Source organism: Melanotaenia boesemani, chromosome 13, assembly GCF_017639745.1.
Source record: "Melanotaenia boesemani isolate fMelBoe1 chromosome 13, fMelBoe1.pri, whole genome shotgun sequence".
Classification (NCBI taxonomy): domain Eukaryota; kingdom Metazoa; phylum Chordata; class Actinopteri; order Atheriniformes; family Melanotaeniidae; genus Melanotaenia; species Melanotaenia boesemani.
In genome coordinates this window covers 2,178,758-2,194,972 of record NC_055694.1, presented here as the reverse complement: position 1 = coordinate 2,194,972, position 16,215 = coordinate 2,178,758, and the positions used below count along the sequence as shown (strand labels likewise).

The window sequence follows — 16,215 nt, the reverse complement described above, 5'->3', positions numbered from 1 at the left end:
AGTTCTGAGAGGAGGAATCACATGTTTTAACAGAGAACCGTCTTCACACTGAAAGTTAAGAAAGATTAGTTCAGTTACTTCTGTTATATAAGTGTTTCTGTAACTTTACAATAACGGTACAAATCATGTACTTAAGTACCGCGTAACTCATGATGAACTCAAGCTTTAATTAATGAAAGCTCATCATGAACTAACGATGGTCTCAGTGTTGATTCATTCATTACTTCACACCTAATAGATCATCAATTAATCAACTTTAATTCACTGTTAATTCAAACATTCATTGTTAAGTTTAGACCAAAATATATCATATAATTCCTGCTACTGATTTTTAACTTTTACTTTTTATGTTTATGTAAGATGCACTCGGAGATGTTCACGTGGGTGAACGTGGATGTAAAAGCGCTTTAAAATCACTGCATCAATGCAGTCCATTTATCAGAGACATGACACCGACATAAACATGGAAATGTTTTATATAAAATACATAGCTGCTCTAAAAAACTACAACCAGAAGCTAAGCTTTTTCTTTTCTGGTCTGAAAACCACCACAGGTGGATAAACTGGAAAGTGCAGCTTCAACAGGAAACACGTTTCTATATTTGCTGAACCAGTATGTGTCCTTCACTGACATATGCTTCTAAAAGTAGCCACATGGTGACACCCATGTCTAAATAACTACTGATCTGTTCACTAGCAGCTATTAATATTCCAGGATATAATGTGTTCAGAAGAGACAGGGAAATGGGAAGAGGTGGAGGTATTTTAGTTTATGTCAAGAACATCTTTAAATGTGAACTAATGAAGTGGCCAGTTGAAGTCAATATTGAATGTATTGGTCTGAATATAACACTCTCCCCAGCAATGTCATTCACAATGATTTGTATGTATAGACCTCCCTCTGCTAAGGATGTCTTTTATGATCAATTTAAGACAATTTTAAAACATTGTAATCCCAAAAGCGAAATAGTTCTTCTGGGTGATCTAAATATTAATTGGGACAACAAATCAGATAGGAAAAAACTGAAACAACTTGCTGATAAGTACAACTTAACACAGGTTATTAAAGGACCAACAAGACTCACTAATACATCACAAACAATAATTGATCTGATATTTACTAATAAGCCTGATAGAATCTCTAAAACTTTTAATCTTCTGTCAGGTCTTTCTGATCACAATTTTATTTTGTGCTCAAGAAAAATTAAAAGACAACATTCAATTAAACCTTCTACAGTTAGCAGCTATCAATTTATACCCAAAAGTGAGCAACATAATTTGAAGAATGAATTGCAACAACTAGATTGGCTTAATGTGCTGAAAAACAATGACATTGAGGCTAGTTCTAATAACTTTATTAAAAATGTTACTGAAACTCTAGCTCATTTTACCAAATTAGGCAAATTTAAAGAGCATAAAAAAACTCTTCCGTGGATAAATAAAGATCTAAGGAAACTAATGAAAGACAGACACAACAGATTTTTACATCACTAAGAAATAAAGTTGTAAAACAGATCCGTAAAGCTAAAGCAAAATTTTTTATTGAGACAATAGAAGGGTCAAATGGTAATGGAAAACTGATTTGGGAAAATTTAAATAAACTTTTAGGACAAAATAAACATATCCAATCTAGAGATTTGCAGCTCCAAGAAAATGGCACACTAACTGACAATTTAGATATTATTGTTAATAGTTTTAATACATTTTTTATTAGATCGATTGAGGAACTGACAGCTGATTTTAAATGCCCAGACCTCCAATACAAGCCTCTGGATGAAACAATACCAATCTTCAATATCCAAAATATAACTGTGCCAGATGTCTTGAAAATAATTTCATCTCTAAAAAGTTCAAAAGCAAGAGATGCATTTGGACTCACAAACAGTTTTTTAAAGATTCATAAGGAGGTGTTTGCAAGTCCAATCACACATTTAATAAATTTGTCAATAAACCATACTAAAGTTCCATTGACATGGAAGACTGCAAGGGTTACCCCAGTGTATAAAGCTGGGGACAAGACAAAACCAGAGAACTATCGGCCAATAAGTATTTTACCAATTGTATCAAAAATAGCAGAGAAGTGGGTTTCTATTCAATTAATTGAACATCTAAACAGTGGTAGTACCCCTCTCCATCCAATGCAATTCGGTTTCCGTAAACATCACTCTACAGAAACAGCAACCTGTTACTTTCTTGAGAATGGAAAAAGCCTTTTAGATCAGGGTGGATTTGTAGGTGCTGTTTTTCTGGACCTAAAACGTGCTTTTGACACAATACATCATGGTATGCTTCTTGCTAAACTGTCTCATTTTAATTTATCCAGAAGTGCCCTCTGTTGGATGCAGTCATATCTGGCAGATAGGAAACAAGCTGTACAATAGGAAATTCACAATCATCTTATCTTTCTTGCTCTGCCGGTGTCCCACAAGGCTCAATACTTGGCCCAATACTATTCAGTCTTTATGTCAATAATTTACCAAATGTTTGTTCAACTATCAAAACGCAATTATATGCAGATGATACAGTGTTGTATACTCACGCAAAAACTAAACAAGAAGCTGCTGCAATACTTTCAGGAGCCATGGTACCAGTGTCCCACTGGCTTCAAAACTCCTGCTTACATCTTAATACAAAGAAAACAGTTTGTATGTTTTTCTCACGACAGCCAGTAGGCGACCAACAACCATCTGTCATAGTTAATGATGAATGTCTAGATGTGGTGGACCAGTTCAAGTATCTGGGTGTGGTCTTTGATTCTAACCTGACATTTAAGCAATTATAAATACAATCAAATTTAACTTATCAAATTTTAATCATGTCAGACCCTTTCTTACTCTTGATGCAGCAAAAGCATACATGCACGCAATGATTTTTACTCATATCACCTACTGTTACACAATGTGGTCTCATACAACAGAAGGAACTCTAAAGCCTATTAAGTCTCTTTTTAAGAAAACATTGAAAATTTTAGACAGAAAACCTCTTCATTTTCATCACTGTAATATCCTTAGTAAGTATAATATTTTAGACTTGAGCAGCTATCAGATATTTCTGGATGTATGTTTTGTTTTTAAGGTTTTAAATGGGCTTGCCCCTCCACCATTAGATGTTTTCATACAGAAGAAAACAAACAATAGAGTCACTACTAGAGCTTTAACCAGAGGAGACTGTAACATACAGCGCCGCAGGACTAAGTTTAGCCAAATGGTGGTGTCTATCAGAGGCACACAGTCATGGAACTCACTACCAGCTCATATTAGAAACTGTGACAACTATCTCACCTTCAAGAAAACACTAAAAGAGTGGTTAAAAACAAACCAGTCCTGTACTCATGTGTAACTAACATCCTGTTTACCTCTTATTACTAACACTGTGTTTAATGTTTATTGTAACTATTGTAAATATGAGATGTTTGTCAATGTTTGTTCAATGTGCCTGCCTTAGGACAACAGATGCAATTTAGCTTTTGTGGCTAATTCTGGCATATTTACTGTGAAGCTTTTGCTCATATGTTGATTAATATGCATTGTCCTAAATAAATAAATAAATAAATAGTTAAATCCTTTTCATTCCACCAGCTGACATGTTGGCAGGAGGCCTGCTGGACATGGAAGGACCAGCAGGTGTCGGTTCTACCAGGTGAGCTGGTTAACGGGGCCCTGAGTAACGACACTTCTGGCCAAGCAACAGACTAGAAAGACTCAACACATTCACGGGACTTCATCACACCATCACTGCCCACCATCCTTCCACTTTATAATCATGTGTTGGACAGTTCTGAACCCAGTTCTAGTAGTTTCTGCTTCTCCTTAGATGTTTTCTCTGCTTGATGCCAATGATCTGACCCTTCTGAAACAGACTAACATCTTCTCCACGACCACAGGACGTGTCTTTCCACATGCTTGTTTAAGAAAAGAGAAGCTGCTCGTTGCATCAGCTGGAGTTAAATAACTAGTTGCAGCTGGAAGATGATCACCCTGCAGGAATTATCCAATAGGAGGCTCCGACCTGTTAGCTTAGTTAAATCCAGGTGGGACTTGTTTCCTGGCCAGGCAGTGTACAGCCATGCTGACAATTATCTCACATATTTCCAATAAAATAATGAATCATGGTGATAAACTCTCTTGTTAGAACAGAAATCACGTCACAAAATAATCTAAACATGAAGTAAAAAGTTCAAATGTTTTATCTCATCTGAACCAGGAGAATCTGGACTTTCCAACAATATGATGGAACACACACTAACACACAGAAACACACTTTGGCTTTAATTTGTCTTTTTATTGATGATCAACATGAAGCACAGACACACTTCTGATCAGAACTTTATTTACACTCATCATGAACATCAGGATCATGTTAATATGAAGTTTTCAGAGATTTCTTTCAGACGTTTGATTTCTGTCCAGAATAAATGAAGATAAATGTTTAATGGGAGAAAACAACAAACATTTCATTCAGTGTTGCTTTAAAACGTGTTGAGACCCTCCTAACTTCCTGTTAGTGACGATGACTACAGAGTCCCAGAGGGAAAAACCATCATCAGTGGGACACATTCAAGAAGAAAACACATCAAACTCAACATTATATAACAATGATCTAATCCATCATGCAGGAATCATCTGACTCTGCTTTATTTGACAGTGAAGAGAAGGAAGAAACGTGGAGACAGAAGTGGAACGAGCTGCAGAATCATCCAGATGTGAACTGAACTGCTGACATTTACAACCTCATCTCTCCACCAGTACAACTCAGACTGAAACTGGTTCAGAACCAGATTCACTGGTCATGGAGGAAAACCATCAGACCGTCTGATTGACAGGACAGATGATCAGAGGAGCTGAGTTTTTACCACCATCGTTAGGGAAGGGATTGAAGAACGAGTAGAGTTTTTCAGTGAAGCAGCAGCCAGTAAAGGAGAAGATCAGAGCTGCAGCATCTACATCATAAAAGGAGACCAGACCCTCCTCATAATCCACAAACACCCCCACCTTCTCAGGACCAGACTGGAGATGGAGACGGACTTGAGGATCAGCATTAGCTTCGTACTCGTTTCCATTTATCAAACATATAGTCCAGAAACCATCCTGAGGACTCAGTGAGATGTTTTCCTTCCTGTTGATGGACTCTCTGGCGACTCCTAAATTCCATTCAGTTTTTCCTTTAACCTGAACCTCAAAGTAAAATCTGCCTGAAGAGAAACTCTGGTTTCCTAAAACAGAAACATAGAAAGAAAATCTCTCTGGATTATCTGGAAGTTTCTTCCTCACATCACTATCATAAACTTGTTTTCTATCATCAGACAGGATGAGCCAGGGATTTGCTGTATCAGGATCCAGAGTAACATCCACTGCAGACTGCTGGACCTTCTTCAGCTCAGCCTCCATCTTCTTCTTCTTCTGTTTGCTGAGTGTCTCCTCCAGCTGAGACACAGCTCTCACCACAGTCCCCTCATATGATGGTGGACGGACTCGGACCTCTGTCCAGTTCTTGGTGGGTAGAGCAGCTTTCAGGGACGAGAAGCTTTGGAGGAGGTGGAGGTGGTCTTCAGAGCGTGAGAGCTGCTCCACCTCAGAGCTCCTCTTCCTCAGCTCAGAGATTTCCTGTTCCAGATCTTTGATGAAGGCTTCAGCCTGTTTCTCTGTAGCTTTCTGCTTGTCTTGGATCTCCTCTACGAGCTGGTTCAGGCCTCTCTGAACAGACTCCATCAGAGCAGTGAAGACCTGAACACCTTCTGCTGTCTCTCTGTCTGCAGCATCTTTACTGATCTTCACCGACTCTTTCAGCTCCTGAATTTTCAGTCGTCTCTTCTGGATCAGCAGCTGGATTCCAGCCTCTGTCTTCCCCAGCTCTGCCTTCTTTCCTTCATATTCTTCTCTCAGAGGAACAAACTCATGAGTCTTGTGGTCTAAAACAGAGCAGAGCGAGCAGACACATGTCTGGTCGGTCCTACAGAACAGCTCCAGAGGTTTATCGTGCTTCCTACACATCCTGTCCTCCAGGTTCTCCACAGGCTCCATCAGCTGATGTCTTTTCAGACCTGAAGCTGTCAGATGAGGCTCCAGGTGAGTCTGACAGTAGGAGGTCAGACACACCAGGCAGGACTTCAGGGCCTTCAGTTTGGTTCCAGTGCAGACGTCACAGGGAACTTCTCCTGGTTTGGCAGCTTGTTGCTCTGAGCTGCTGCTGCTGGCTTCCTGCTGAGCTTCACGTCTGAACTGATCAACCACCTTTCTGAGTAAGGTGTTAATTTCTAGATCAGGTTTGAAGTGAAACTCCTTCTTACACATTGGACATTGGCATCTGTTGTTAACATCCCAGTGGTGGGTGATGCAGTTCTTGCAGAAGTTGTGTCCACATGGTGTGGAGACTGGATCAGTGAACACATCCAGACAGATGGAGCACAGAAACTGATCCTCAGATCTCTGGTTGCTGCCAGCAGACATGTCTGACCTCTGAGGAGTCAGAAAAACAGCATTAAAACACACGTCTAGTCATTATTCTTCAACATTTCACTTCTATCCTCCTGACTAACAGAAAAAAACACCACCAATGTTGCTGTTCTATTCAGGAAGTGGCTTTGAGACCTGGACAAAGCTTTGTCCTTTCATAGACCATCTTCTGCACGTGTCCTGTGGCTCAATGCTAAAGGCAGAGGATGCCGTGGACACCGGTTTGTTCTCCAACCACTTCATGACTGTGAGTTCAGGAGGACTTTGTCTGACCACCATCTCCAATGTCCTGAAGGACCTATCCCAGGGATGGACAACTCTGGTCCTGGAAGGCCGCTGTCCTGTGGGTTTTAGATGTTTCCTGCTCCTGATTAAAACCAAACAGATCCAACAGCTTGTTGTCAACTTCTGCACAATGAGCCATTCATTGAATCAGATGTGTTGAATCAGGAAAACATGTAAAACCTGCAGTACTGTGGTCCTCCAGGTCCAACATGGCCACCCCTGCCCTGTCAGCTTTTCTTGTTAATGAGTTCGTATCCTGACTGTGCAGCTTAATGTCGTCGTACACGTGTGTATAATGACAATAAAGTTTCTTGAATCTAAACTGTGGAATGAGCTGCTATTTATTTTAATAGTTTTAAAGTTCTGTGCACATTGCAGCACTTTGTTGTGTGTTGTTATGATTGTGAGGTCTAAAGAGGACAGGAAGGGAGCTTTTCCCTCTTCTGGGAGAATTTGAATTACATGTTGTGATTAAAGTAAAATATCTCGGTCATGTCATCAGGGATGACCTGAGTGATGACGATGATATTCAGAGACAGTATTGTAAACTGTTTGCTGGAGGCACTGGAGGATTCTAAAAATGAGATTATTATGGTTTTAACAATGCCTAAGATGAGCAGTGTACGATATAACTCTGGACTCTGGAGACACTGGAGGAAGTGTTTGTATAGATTATAGACAAAGTTCAATAGTCTCTCTGTATTGTCTCTTTTTCTTTCTGCTTTCTTCTTTGTTTTTATATGGACCAAATTATGAGTCTGAAATAAAGAATTGAAGTAAAAATTTGTTTAACTTTGTTGTTTTAAAGTACGTTTTAAATAAAGTTGTTCTTACTCTCCCTCTTCCTATAAAATGTTCTGGTGGTGATGGACGCCATTTTCTCTGACAAGAAGGAGGAAGTTCCCAAAACTCCGCCCCTACAAGTCGGTGTCGTTTAAAACCCCTAAATGTCCTCTTTAGAGAAGAAAAGGAGGTAGTTCGGTAGCATGCAGGGGGACGGAGATATTCAGGTTTACAAATGTCCTCCACAGAGGACAAATCTGAACTACTGGTAGTCAGGATCCTGATCCAGTTTATCTGAGGAGTGAAAGTTCCAGTTTCACTTTGCTCTCCGTTTGCTGCTTGTTGAAACTCAGTAAAAATGATCAGCTGTACTCACCAGTGTTGGAGTCAGTAGCTGAGAAAGAACAGATGAACTCGCTTTATTTTCCTTCACACAGAAACACAGAGATTTGCTTCGACTGCAGCTCTGATCTGAATAACTTTCACTTTCATTTCTGGTACCGGAACAAAAAACAGTCTTCCTGTGTTGCTCCGCCTTTTCCTGAACTGGGCTGGGTTTTGTTCTTCAGGTTCAGACGTGATTATAGTTAAAAACAGCAGATGATACTAGAATGGTTTTAAAATGCAGGGAGGTCCTTGAATAAACTGCAGCTTGTTACACAGAAAGAGTTCAAACAATCAGGATTTAGTCTGAACTTCAACTCTTTGTTCAATCCCAGCATCATTTACTCATATTTAGGTGTGTAATGTTCTGATGCTTCATTTTGTCCTTTTAATGTCTTTTTCCTTGAACTGAAGGACAGGAAGTTGAAGTTTCTGGAGTAAATGTCTTTTCCTGACAGTTGTTGTTCTGCTGCCCTCTGCTGGACACACACAGGAACTACACCAGACTTCATTTCAGTTTAGTTTTCCTTCTTACTGCCTTTCACCCTGTTTCTGTCCATCTTTTTCACACTCAGCCTACAGAATGACTTATTCCTACCCGACTGTTCAGTATGATTTATTTAACTTTCAGCAACTCATCTACATGTGCTCACACTCACGCCTGTACACTTCTTGTGTGTCCTGTTTTATTCAGTTTCTACTGCAACAATGTCGTGTTAACAATCTTTAGACATGCAGGAAATAAAGTTCACATTGTCGGCAGGTATTCAGCAGAAAGTTCTATGTGTGTGTGAAAAGAAGAAAAATAATGCTCCTCTATGGCTGGAATAAAGCCAAGAAGACTTTTCTGATGCACGGTGGCGCCACAAAGCAGCTGAGCTGGAGTTGGTTTAGTGAGGATAGCAGGTAAATAGTAGCAGGAATAACTGGAAATGAGGAAAAAGTGGAAACATGGAAATAGTTTCTGTTGTGTGTTTGTTTCAATAACAATATTTTTTCTCCTGGAAGCCAAGACTTGAGAGAACGATGAGATGAGAAAAGGTTTGGTCACTGTTGATCTGTGTGTTATTTCTATTTATAGATATATAGTCATTATATTCTCCCGGACCTTGGCTCCAGAAGTTTTTCTCTAACTGGACCTCTTTAAGTTTTACTTGGATACCTCTGTTCTATGTGGTGACGTTGATCACGAAGGGCTGGACTCTCTTCCATTCAGGAGTTGATCCCGGTGAGCGGCACCGAGCAGGTGTGGGCGTACTCATTGCCCCCTAACTTGGCGCTTGTACGTTGGGGTTTACCCCGGTGGAGGACAGGGTATCCTCCCTCCACCTTCAGGTGGGGGGGGCGGGTCCTGACTGTTGTTTGTGCTCATGCACGTATTGTGAGAGTCTGCTGGGAATGTCTGGTGGAGTCTCCAGTCAGAAAGAGTTGAAGTTTCCATCTACCTCAGACATGAACCTTTAACCCCATGCTACAGCCTCAAGTATATGGAGGGTCAAACATATATGAAAAACATAATGATGATATATTTTTAACATTTTCCACTTATTAACCCATTTGTACATCTATTTTTACATATTTCATATTTATTTCTAAATGATTACATTCATTTATTTTTTCCATGTTCATGTTTTAATTTCTTGTTTTATTTTTACTTCCCCACTTTTCTTTATGTACACATGCTTGTTAAACACATTTTCTTCTATTTTCCATCCAGCAGAGGCCCCAGAGTTTATTTCCTACCATCACCTCACCTGCTCATCCTCATAACACACCTGCATCCTGGCCGGCCTGTGCTGAAGAGCAAAACTCCGTAATAAGAAATATAGAAAGATTTAGCATATAAACAGAAAAGCATGAATAAATATAGAAATATAAGGATTATTAGGACCAATCAAACACAAGTATTTATTAAACTATTTTTAAATGACTTTATTTTTCTGTATGTAAACATAAATGTTTTTATTTTCTTCTATAACTTATTTCTATATCATGCTGTACAGAGAACGTGTTTAGTAGTAACTGGGAATCCTAGTACTATCTGCATATTCTTAATAAACAACACATGAAGATGAAGAAAAAGTTGTTTTTCTCGTTATTTCCTGCTTTTTATCTGCTGGCGTTCATGTTTCTCTTCACTGCTTTAGAGCTGTTAGAAGGTTTTTGTCTTTTCTTTGTTCTGGATTTTACTGTTGGTGCTTGTTTCAAACAGTAAACGACACTTTTATCTCCACTCTCGTCTTTTCTTCCCTTTCTTTCTTTTCCTCTCTTCCTCCGATGACGGCGTCTTTCTTTATTACTGGGTCCTTCCAGAATTAGAGGAAAATTTGGGAGTAAAAACATTTTAAAAATGATTTTTATTTAAGAATTTCTTCTTCCCAGAGAATCGTGGATCAAACCACCATTTTTATTTTCATGGAGTGAAACTTCTGTCTGACTACAGTGAACCTACGTTCCCCTGTAGTCAGACAGAAGTTGTCAGCTCCGGCAGTCGGACGTCTGAACAACTTAACTTTCCCTCGAACCGTTTTTATATGATGGAAAAGATGTAGGTAGATCTGCAGCAGCTGGTCACCTAATAGAAGAGGAAGGGAGACAGACAGGAGGGGGGTGACAAGCACAGTGTGTTTCTGATAAGGGGAGTGGAACTGCTTTGAACTTTAAAATGAAGAACACCACCTCTTCGTCCATTAAGGGCTACGGGGAAGCTGGTGAGCTGGAGCCTAACCCAGCATTTAACAGGTGAAAGGCAGGTACACCTGGACAGGTCACCAGTCCATCACAGGGCCAACACAGAGACAAACAACCATTCACACACACTCCTAGAGAGAATTTAGATTGACCAGTTAACTAACGTTGGACGGTGGGAGGAAGACGGAGAACCTGGAGAGAACCCACGCATACGCTGGGAGAACATGTAAACTCTCATTTCTAAATCTTTCTACTTTATTTTTATGTATGATCAGCCGGTTACACAATGCTGACGTAGGTCTCTGTTCGTGTGACGTCACTGAAGACGTGGACGGAGACGAAACAGAAAGTGGCCTGAGTAGGAGGCAGCGTGAGTCCATCGATGTTCACAGAGGAGGAGGTGATGTAATCAGCCGCGTTGTTTGTTAGCAACACAGCTCAAAAAGTTATAGATTGATTTGGACCAAATATTTGGGAAATGTCAGAAATGGAAAAAGGAAAAACTAAATAAATTGTGGGGATTTTCTGAAGCAATGCCACATAGAAAATACAATGGTACACATACATGCACAGGCGTAGGAACTGGGGGGGACGGAGGGGACGTGTCCCCCCCAATATTGGAGACAAGCGCATTTGTACTTCAAGAAAATTATATCAAGGACAAAAAAAATATTTAACTTTGAAATCTGTAACTGCCGTGTTCCTGCCGTCTTACTGGTACGTGTTTGTTTCAGCGTCAGCTTCCATTTAGCCGATAGGCTCAGCTTCTGAGACGTTTTGTCATTTCATGGAAAATATGAGCTAATTGTGAATCTGGTGGCAGCAGTTTATTCATAAAAAGATGGAACAGGGGGGTGTTCAGCACTGGCACTTTATGTTATAGTTGGCCTGGGAGGAAGAGGACGGAGGAGGAAGAAGAAAAATTTAAAGAACTCTTTTTTTGTTGGTCTTTTTGCAGATAGAAGTCAAGCATCTCAAAGCGCCATAAGAGGTGAATTTGCTCATGTTTTTAAACAGGCGGTTACAGTCGGACAGTTCAGCCTCACACTGGATAAAAAGACCTGAAATCCAGAGAGATGTACAAGTTCACGTATCTGCTGCATATCCAACATGTTTCCAGGCATATACGGGAAGATCTGATCTGGAACAGATCCTAGTATAGGATGTTCTCTGTACACACACACACACACACACACACACACACACACACACACACATACACACATATATAAGACACAAAGAACTCAGAGTGAAGTCAGCAACATCGTGACAGGGGGAGACGGTGGTTCAGCACTCAGAGAGTGTCTGGTGTCAACTCCGAAGACTCAACCGCCGCGCAGCCTCTTTACTGAGCAGGTTACATAGATCACATGAATCAGTAGCGCAAGCAAGTCAGAAAGAAAAAAACACAGCATTCATCACATCATGGCCCTTATCGTGAAGAACAGTGACATCCTGACTGCAAGTCATTACTCAAGTTTAAGAAACTTTAAGACATCATCACCTCTGTTTACTTTAACAGTTTATAAATGTCTTAATGGTCTTGGGCCCTCTTATTTATCCGATTTCCTTTAAATTATGAACCCTCGATGACCCTGGGGTCCTCTGGTAGCATTCTATTAGTTGTTCCAAGGGTATAAATATAAATATATATATATATATATATTTATATTTACATATATAAACACATATATTGGTTTGGAATTATTATTTTAATGTACATGACTGTGGACTCTTTGTCTTTCTCTCCTTTTCTGCTCCTTTCTTCTCATCTCCACTCGTTATCTTTCTCAGTTTTTTCTGCATCTCTTCCTCCTCCTGTTGTCTTCTCTCTGTCTCCTTTTCATCTGCTCTTACCTCTCTTCCCTTCTACATCTCTTTATACTTTTGTCTCTCTGATAATCATTTATTTCTGCTCCCGGCGTATGGCCAGCTGTGGATGGCGTACGGCCAGCTGTTTACGGTGTACAGCCAGCTGTGGACGTGTACAGCCAGCTGTGGACGGCGTACGGCCAGCTGTGGATGGCGTATGGCCAGCTGTGGACGCGTACAGCCAGCTGTGGACGGCGTACGGCCAGCTGTTTACGGTGTACAGCCAGCTGTGGACGCGTACAGCCAGCTGTGGACACGTACGGCCAGCTGTGGATGCGTACAGCCAGCTGTGGACGGCGTACAGCCAGCTGTGGACGCGTACAGCCAGCTGTGGACGTGTACAGCCAGCTGTGGACGTGTACAGCCAGCTGTGGACACGTACAGCCAGCTTGTGGACACGTACAGCCAGCTGTGGACCAAACGAGTTACAACTTCCTGGCCTTTTGTGTAATGACTCTAGTTTTCCATTCAGACGCCTGTGTACCATCACCTACCAGAGATTGGTTCTGCTCTCCACACCCTTGCTTCCTACCTGCTGAGGATTGGCTGGAACTGACACACCTTCACCTCCTCTCTCCTGATTGGATAATAGCTGGTCCAATCCCTGCTCCTGCTGTCACCCACCAGGAAGTAGAGGAGTCTGCAACTGTTTCCACAGACAGTCTGCCCTCGGCTTGCTGAACTCTGGAAACTGTGACCGTGTGCATTGAGAGGTGGTGTTAGTTTAGTAAGATTAGTGTTTTTACATCAGTGTTAAAACTGTTTGGCTTTGTGTTCTTCGTTTTTATCTGACAGTCTTGTTTTTCTTTGTTAAGAAGGAAAGTCCTTTTGGCTTTACTGCTACATGCAACAAAACACTTCAAATAATAGGTAGCGTAGGGTGCGATGACAGAACGATACACACCTGCATCAAATGAATACACTTTCAGATCAGCAGCAACACACTAGTGTACTTTATATAAAACACTGCAGTCTTTACTTTTCACTGTTTCTATTCAGTTCATCAGTTTCATTCTGTGAAGCTCAATGCAAAACTTTTGTTTTCCAAAAAAGGTTTTTCACAACAACCAAACATGAAGGTGCTGAAAGGTTCCACATGATACCAACTCCATACTGCACATCGCAGTACTTTACAGTACAGTAAATACTGTAGATACAGACTGGAGCGGAGAGGTGGAGACACCTGTTTTCCAGTCTGGATGTCCTTACTGTCTGATGGATGCAGCTGTGAACCGGCTTAGATGTGGTGGACTCTCTGCCCGGCTCCCCTCATTGTCAGGCCATGATTTACTGGACTGTATCACATGATCCACCAACGCTGCTCTAATATCATCACAAATCTTCTTCCATGTATAACCTCTTCGACCATGTCCTACTCCTCTCTCTTCCTCTTCCTCTTCCTCTTCCTCTCTCTGCCTCCATGCTTGCAAAGTTCTCAAAACGGCTGAACGGAGGCCTGTTTGTGGTTGGCTGGTTTGTGATCAGCTTTGTAAGTAAGTGTTTTCAGGTGTGTGTCTAAATGTTTTCAATCACCCAGTGTGTGTGTTTGTTGAATAGGTGTGTTTCGCCTGGTTCCCATGAGATTTCACTCATGAACAAAGTGTGTTGTGTATGAAATAGTGTGTAGTGTGCAGGAGCAAGTGTGCTGCAGAATTGCAACCGAAGCAGCGTTTTTGTTGAAGGTCTGGCTCCGCTGTGTTTAAGGTAGAGAAACAAAAGCTTCCAGTTTTCTTACTTTGCTCTAAGCATGTGTCTAAAAGGTTCAACAACAAAACCTGTAATTGTATGCGTGACACTTAAACCTTCTTTCAGATCATTGCAGACGAAACACGGGGATTTATTTTATTCTACTTTTGGTATTTGTGTCTGTAGATTTCAGTTACATATTTTAAAGGCATTTGTTTAAAAATAAAGGTGTTTTCTGTACACTCGCAGTATATTTCATAGCTCGAGTTTGTGGAGATTGGCAGCATTCTTCAGTTTTAGTTTGTGTTTGTGTGAAGAGACAGAGAAGCGTCCACCGTCTAACCAGAGCCGTCAGGGCTGTATGAAACGGGATGTTTACTTTCATTCAGCTGGAGGAAAGAATTTTTACAACCGATTCTAAATACTGTTTAGAACAAAGATGTCACATAAAGTTACATAAAGCTCTGTGTTGCTGTTCAAAAGAAAAGGTGTCATTTCTATACCATGTTTAAGTTTATAAAACACTAAATAATCATGTTATGTTTCACTGTTGATTTGTAATACAGTAGAACAGTAATGTTAATTCTTCACCGACTGTCACCACAGTAAGATTAGACATTTAGTTTTAAGGGTTACGAGCAGTTACAGGCCGACACTAAGACATCATACTAACATTAATATGAAAATAACATGTCGTATTTAAGGGACCAAATATTATCAGAATTAAAGTTGAATAGTGTTTAAATAATGTTATAAAACTGAGGGATCAAGATGGTCAAAGAGCTCAAATTACTTTATGAAAACACATTTCAGTCACTTTGTATGAACACAAAATACAAAGTTTTATTGTTAATTTAACTTAGTTGTTAAAGTTGCTGCCAAAGCAAAACATCTGTGTGCAACCAATGTCCACTATCGAATTCAGCAAATCCAACATGTTCCTTTTTCAGTGTGTTTGTTTTTCAACATGTAGCCTGAGCACGGTGTTTTCTATTTTCTCTGTAGTGTTTAGTGCAGAGGGGGTTAATTTTTACAAGGGGCCACAAGAGAAAACCGAGTTATGTCAGAGGGCCTCACCAACGACAACTTGAAATTAAATCTGCTCCATTGTAAAATTCACTAAATGATTTATTATGAACAGCTGGTTCTGGTGATCAGACGGATTAAACTATTGTGTAAATATTTCTATCAGCTGTGTGAAATTGTGATGCAAAGGTCAAATAAGAAAAGAAAAACAATCAATGAATCAGTGCAATTTCATTTTAACTTGTTATTTCCACACACAACGAAAAACAACTTAACAAGTTTATGGCGAAGCAGCAGCAGAACAAGCTGTAATGTTTTCCTCCTCATTTTACCTTTCCAGTGAGAATAATCCAGTCTGTTCTGGGCTTGAACAAGGACACTGAAGTCTGGCTGAATGTCTGAGGTGGCTATGTGAAGGACAGCTGAGAGGTGGTCTGTGTTTGGATTTGTTGAACTTCATCACTGAGAATGTTCACATACATAAGTAGATCCAAAGAGGACTAGAATCCTCGGAGCATGCCTCCTCAGGTGTGGAAGTTGTCTTCTTTGAGGGAGGAATAAAAATCCAGCAGTGATGCGGACCTGAAGCTCTGCCAGAAGGTAACTGTTTTAGTTACAGCATCAACAACGTGCTTCATCTTTAACACTGTCTGACACAACACTTCCTGATGTATAACAGTGCAAACATGTCCATTTCTGCACAGGGTTCATTTCTGTCACTTTATTTTGCATTCTCTTTAAAAGACCAACATCTTCCCCAGTCACATGTGGACGACCATCTGTTGTCACACCTGCCAGATTGTCCCGTTTCAGTCCTACCTTGGTCATTACCAGCGGCTGTCCCTTCCATTGCTGCCAGCTGCTCTGTGACTGGAAGGTCTGCAGTTATTCCACGTAAAAAGGTGAGAAGCTGGGCGGTGTCACGCACATCGCAGCTCTCTTCCAAAGCCAGAGAAAAACAAAGTCTGCAGCTCTGTTCTTCAGCTGAAGCTCCGAGTTTCCAGCGATGTCCTCAACCCGCCTCGTCACAATGCGT

General features: G+C 40.6%; 1 protein-coding gene across 1 annotated transcript; it reads right to left on the bottom strand.

Moving 5' to 3' along the window:
- Window positions 1-4,266: 4,266 nt before the first annotated feature.
- LOC121652205 (E3 ubiquitin-protein ligase TRIM21-like) lies at window positions 4,267-8,008 on the bottom strand. The gene is made up of 2 exons (XM_042004852.1): window positions 7,897-8,008; window positions 4,267-6,455 (listed from the first exon to the last, which is right to left on the bottom strand). The coding sequence occupies exon 2, from the start codon at window positions 6,444-6,446 to the stop codon at window positions 4,803-4,805; it is 1,644 nt and encodes a 547-aa protein (XP_041860786.1). The 5' UTR covers window positions 6,447-6,455; window positions 7,897-8,008; the 3' UTR covers window positions 4,267-4,802.
- Window positions 8,009-16,215: the final 8,207 nt, after the last annotated feature.

Coding starts and splice junctions, on each gene's coding strand:
- LOC121652205 (XM_042004852.1), bottom strand. CDS start 6,446: ATGTCTGCTGGCAGCAACCAGAGATCTGAGGATCAGTTTCTGTGCTCC.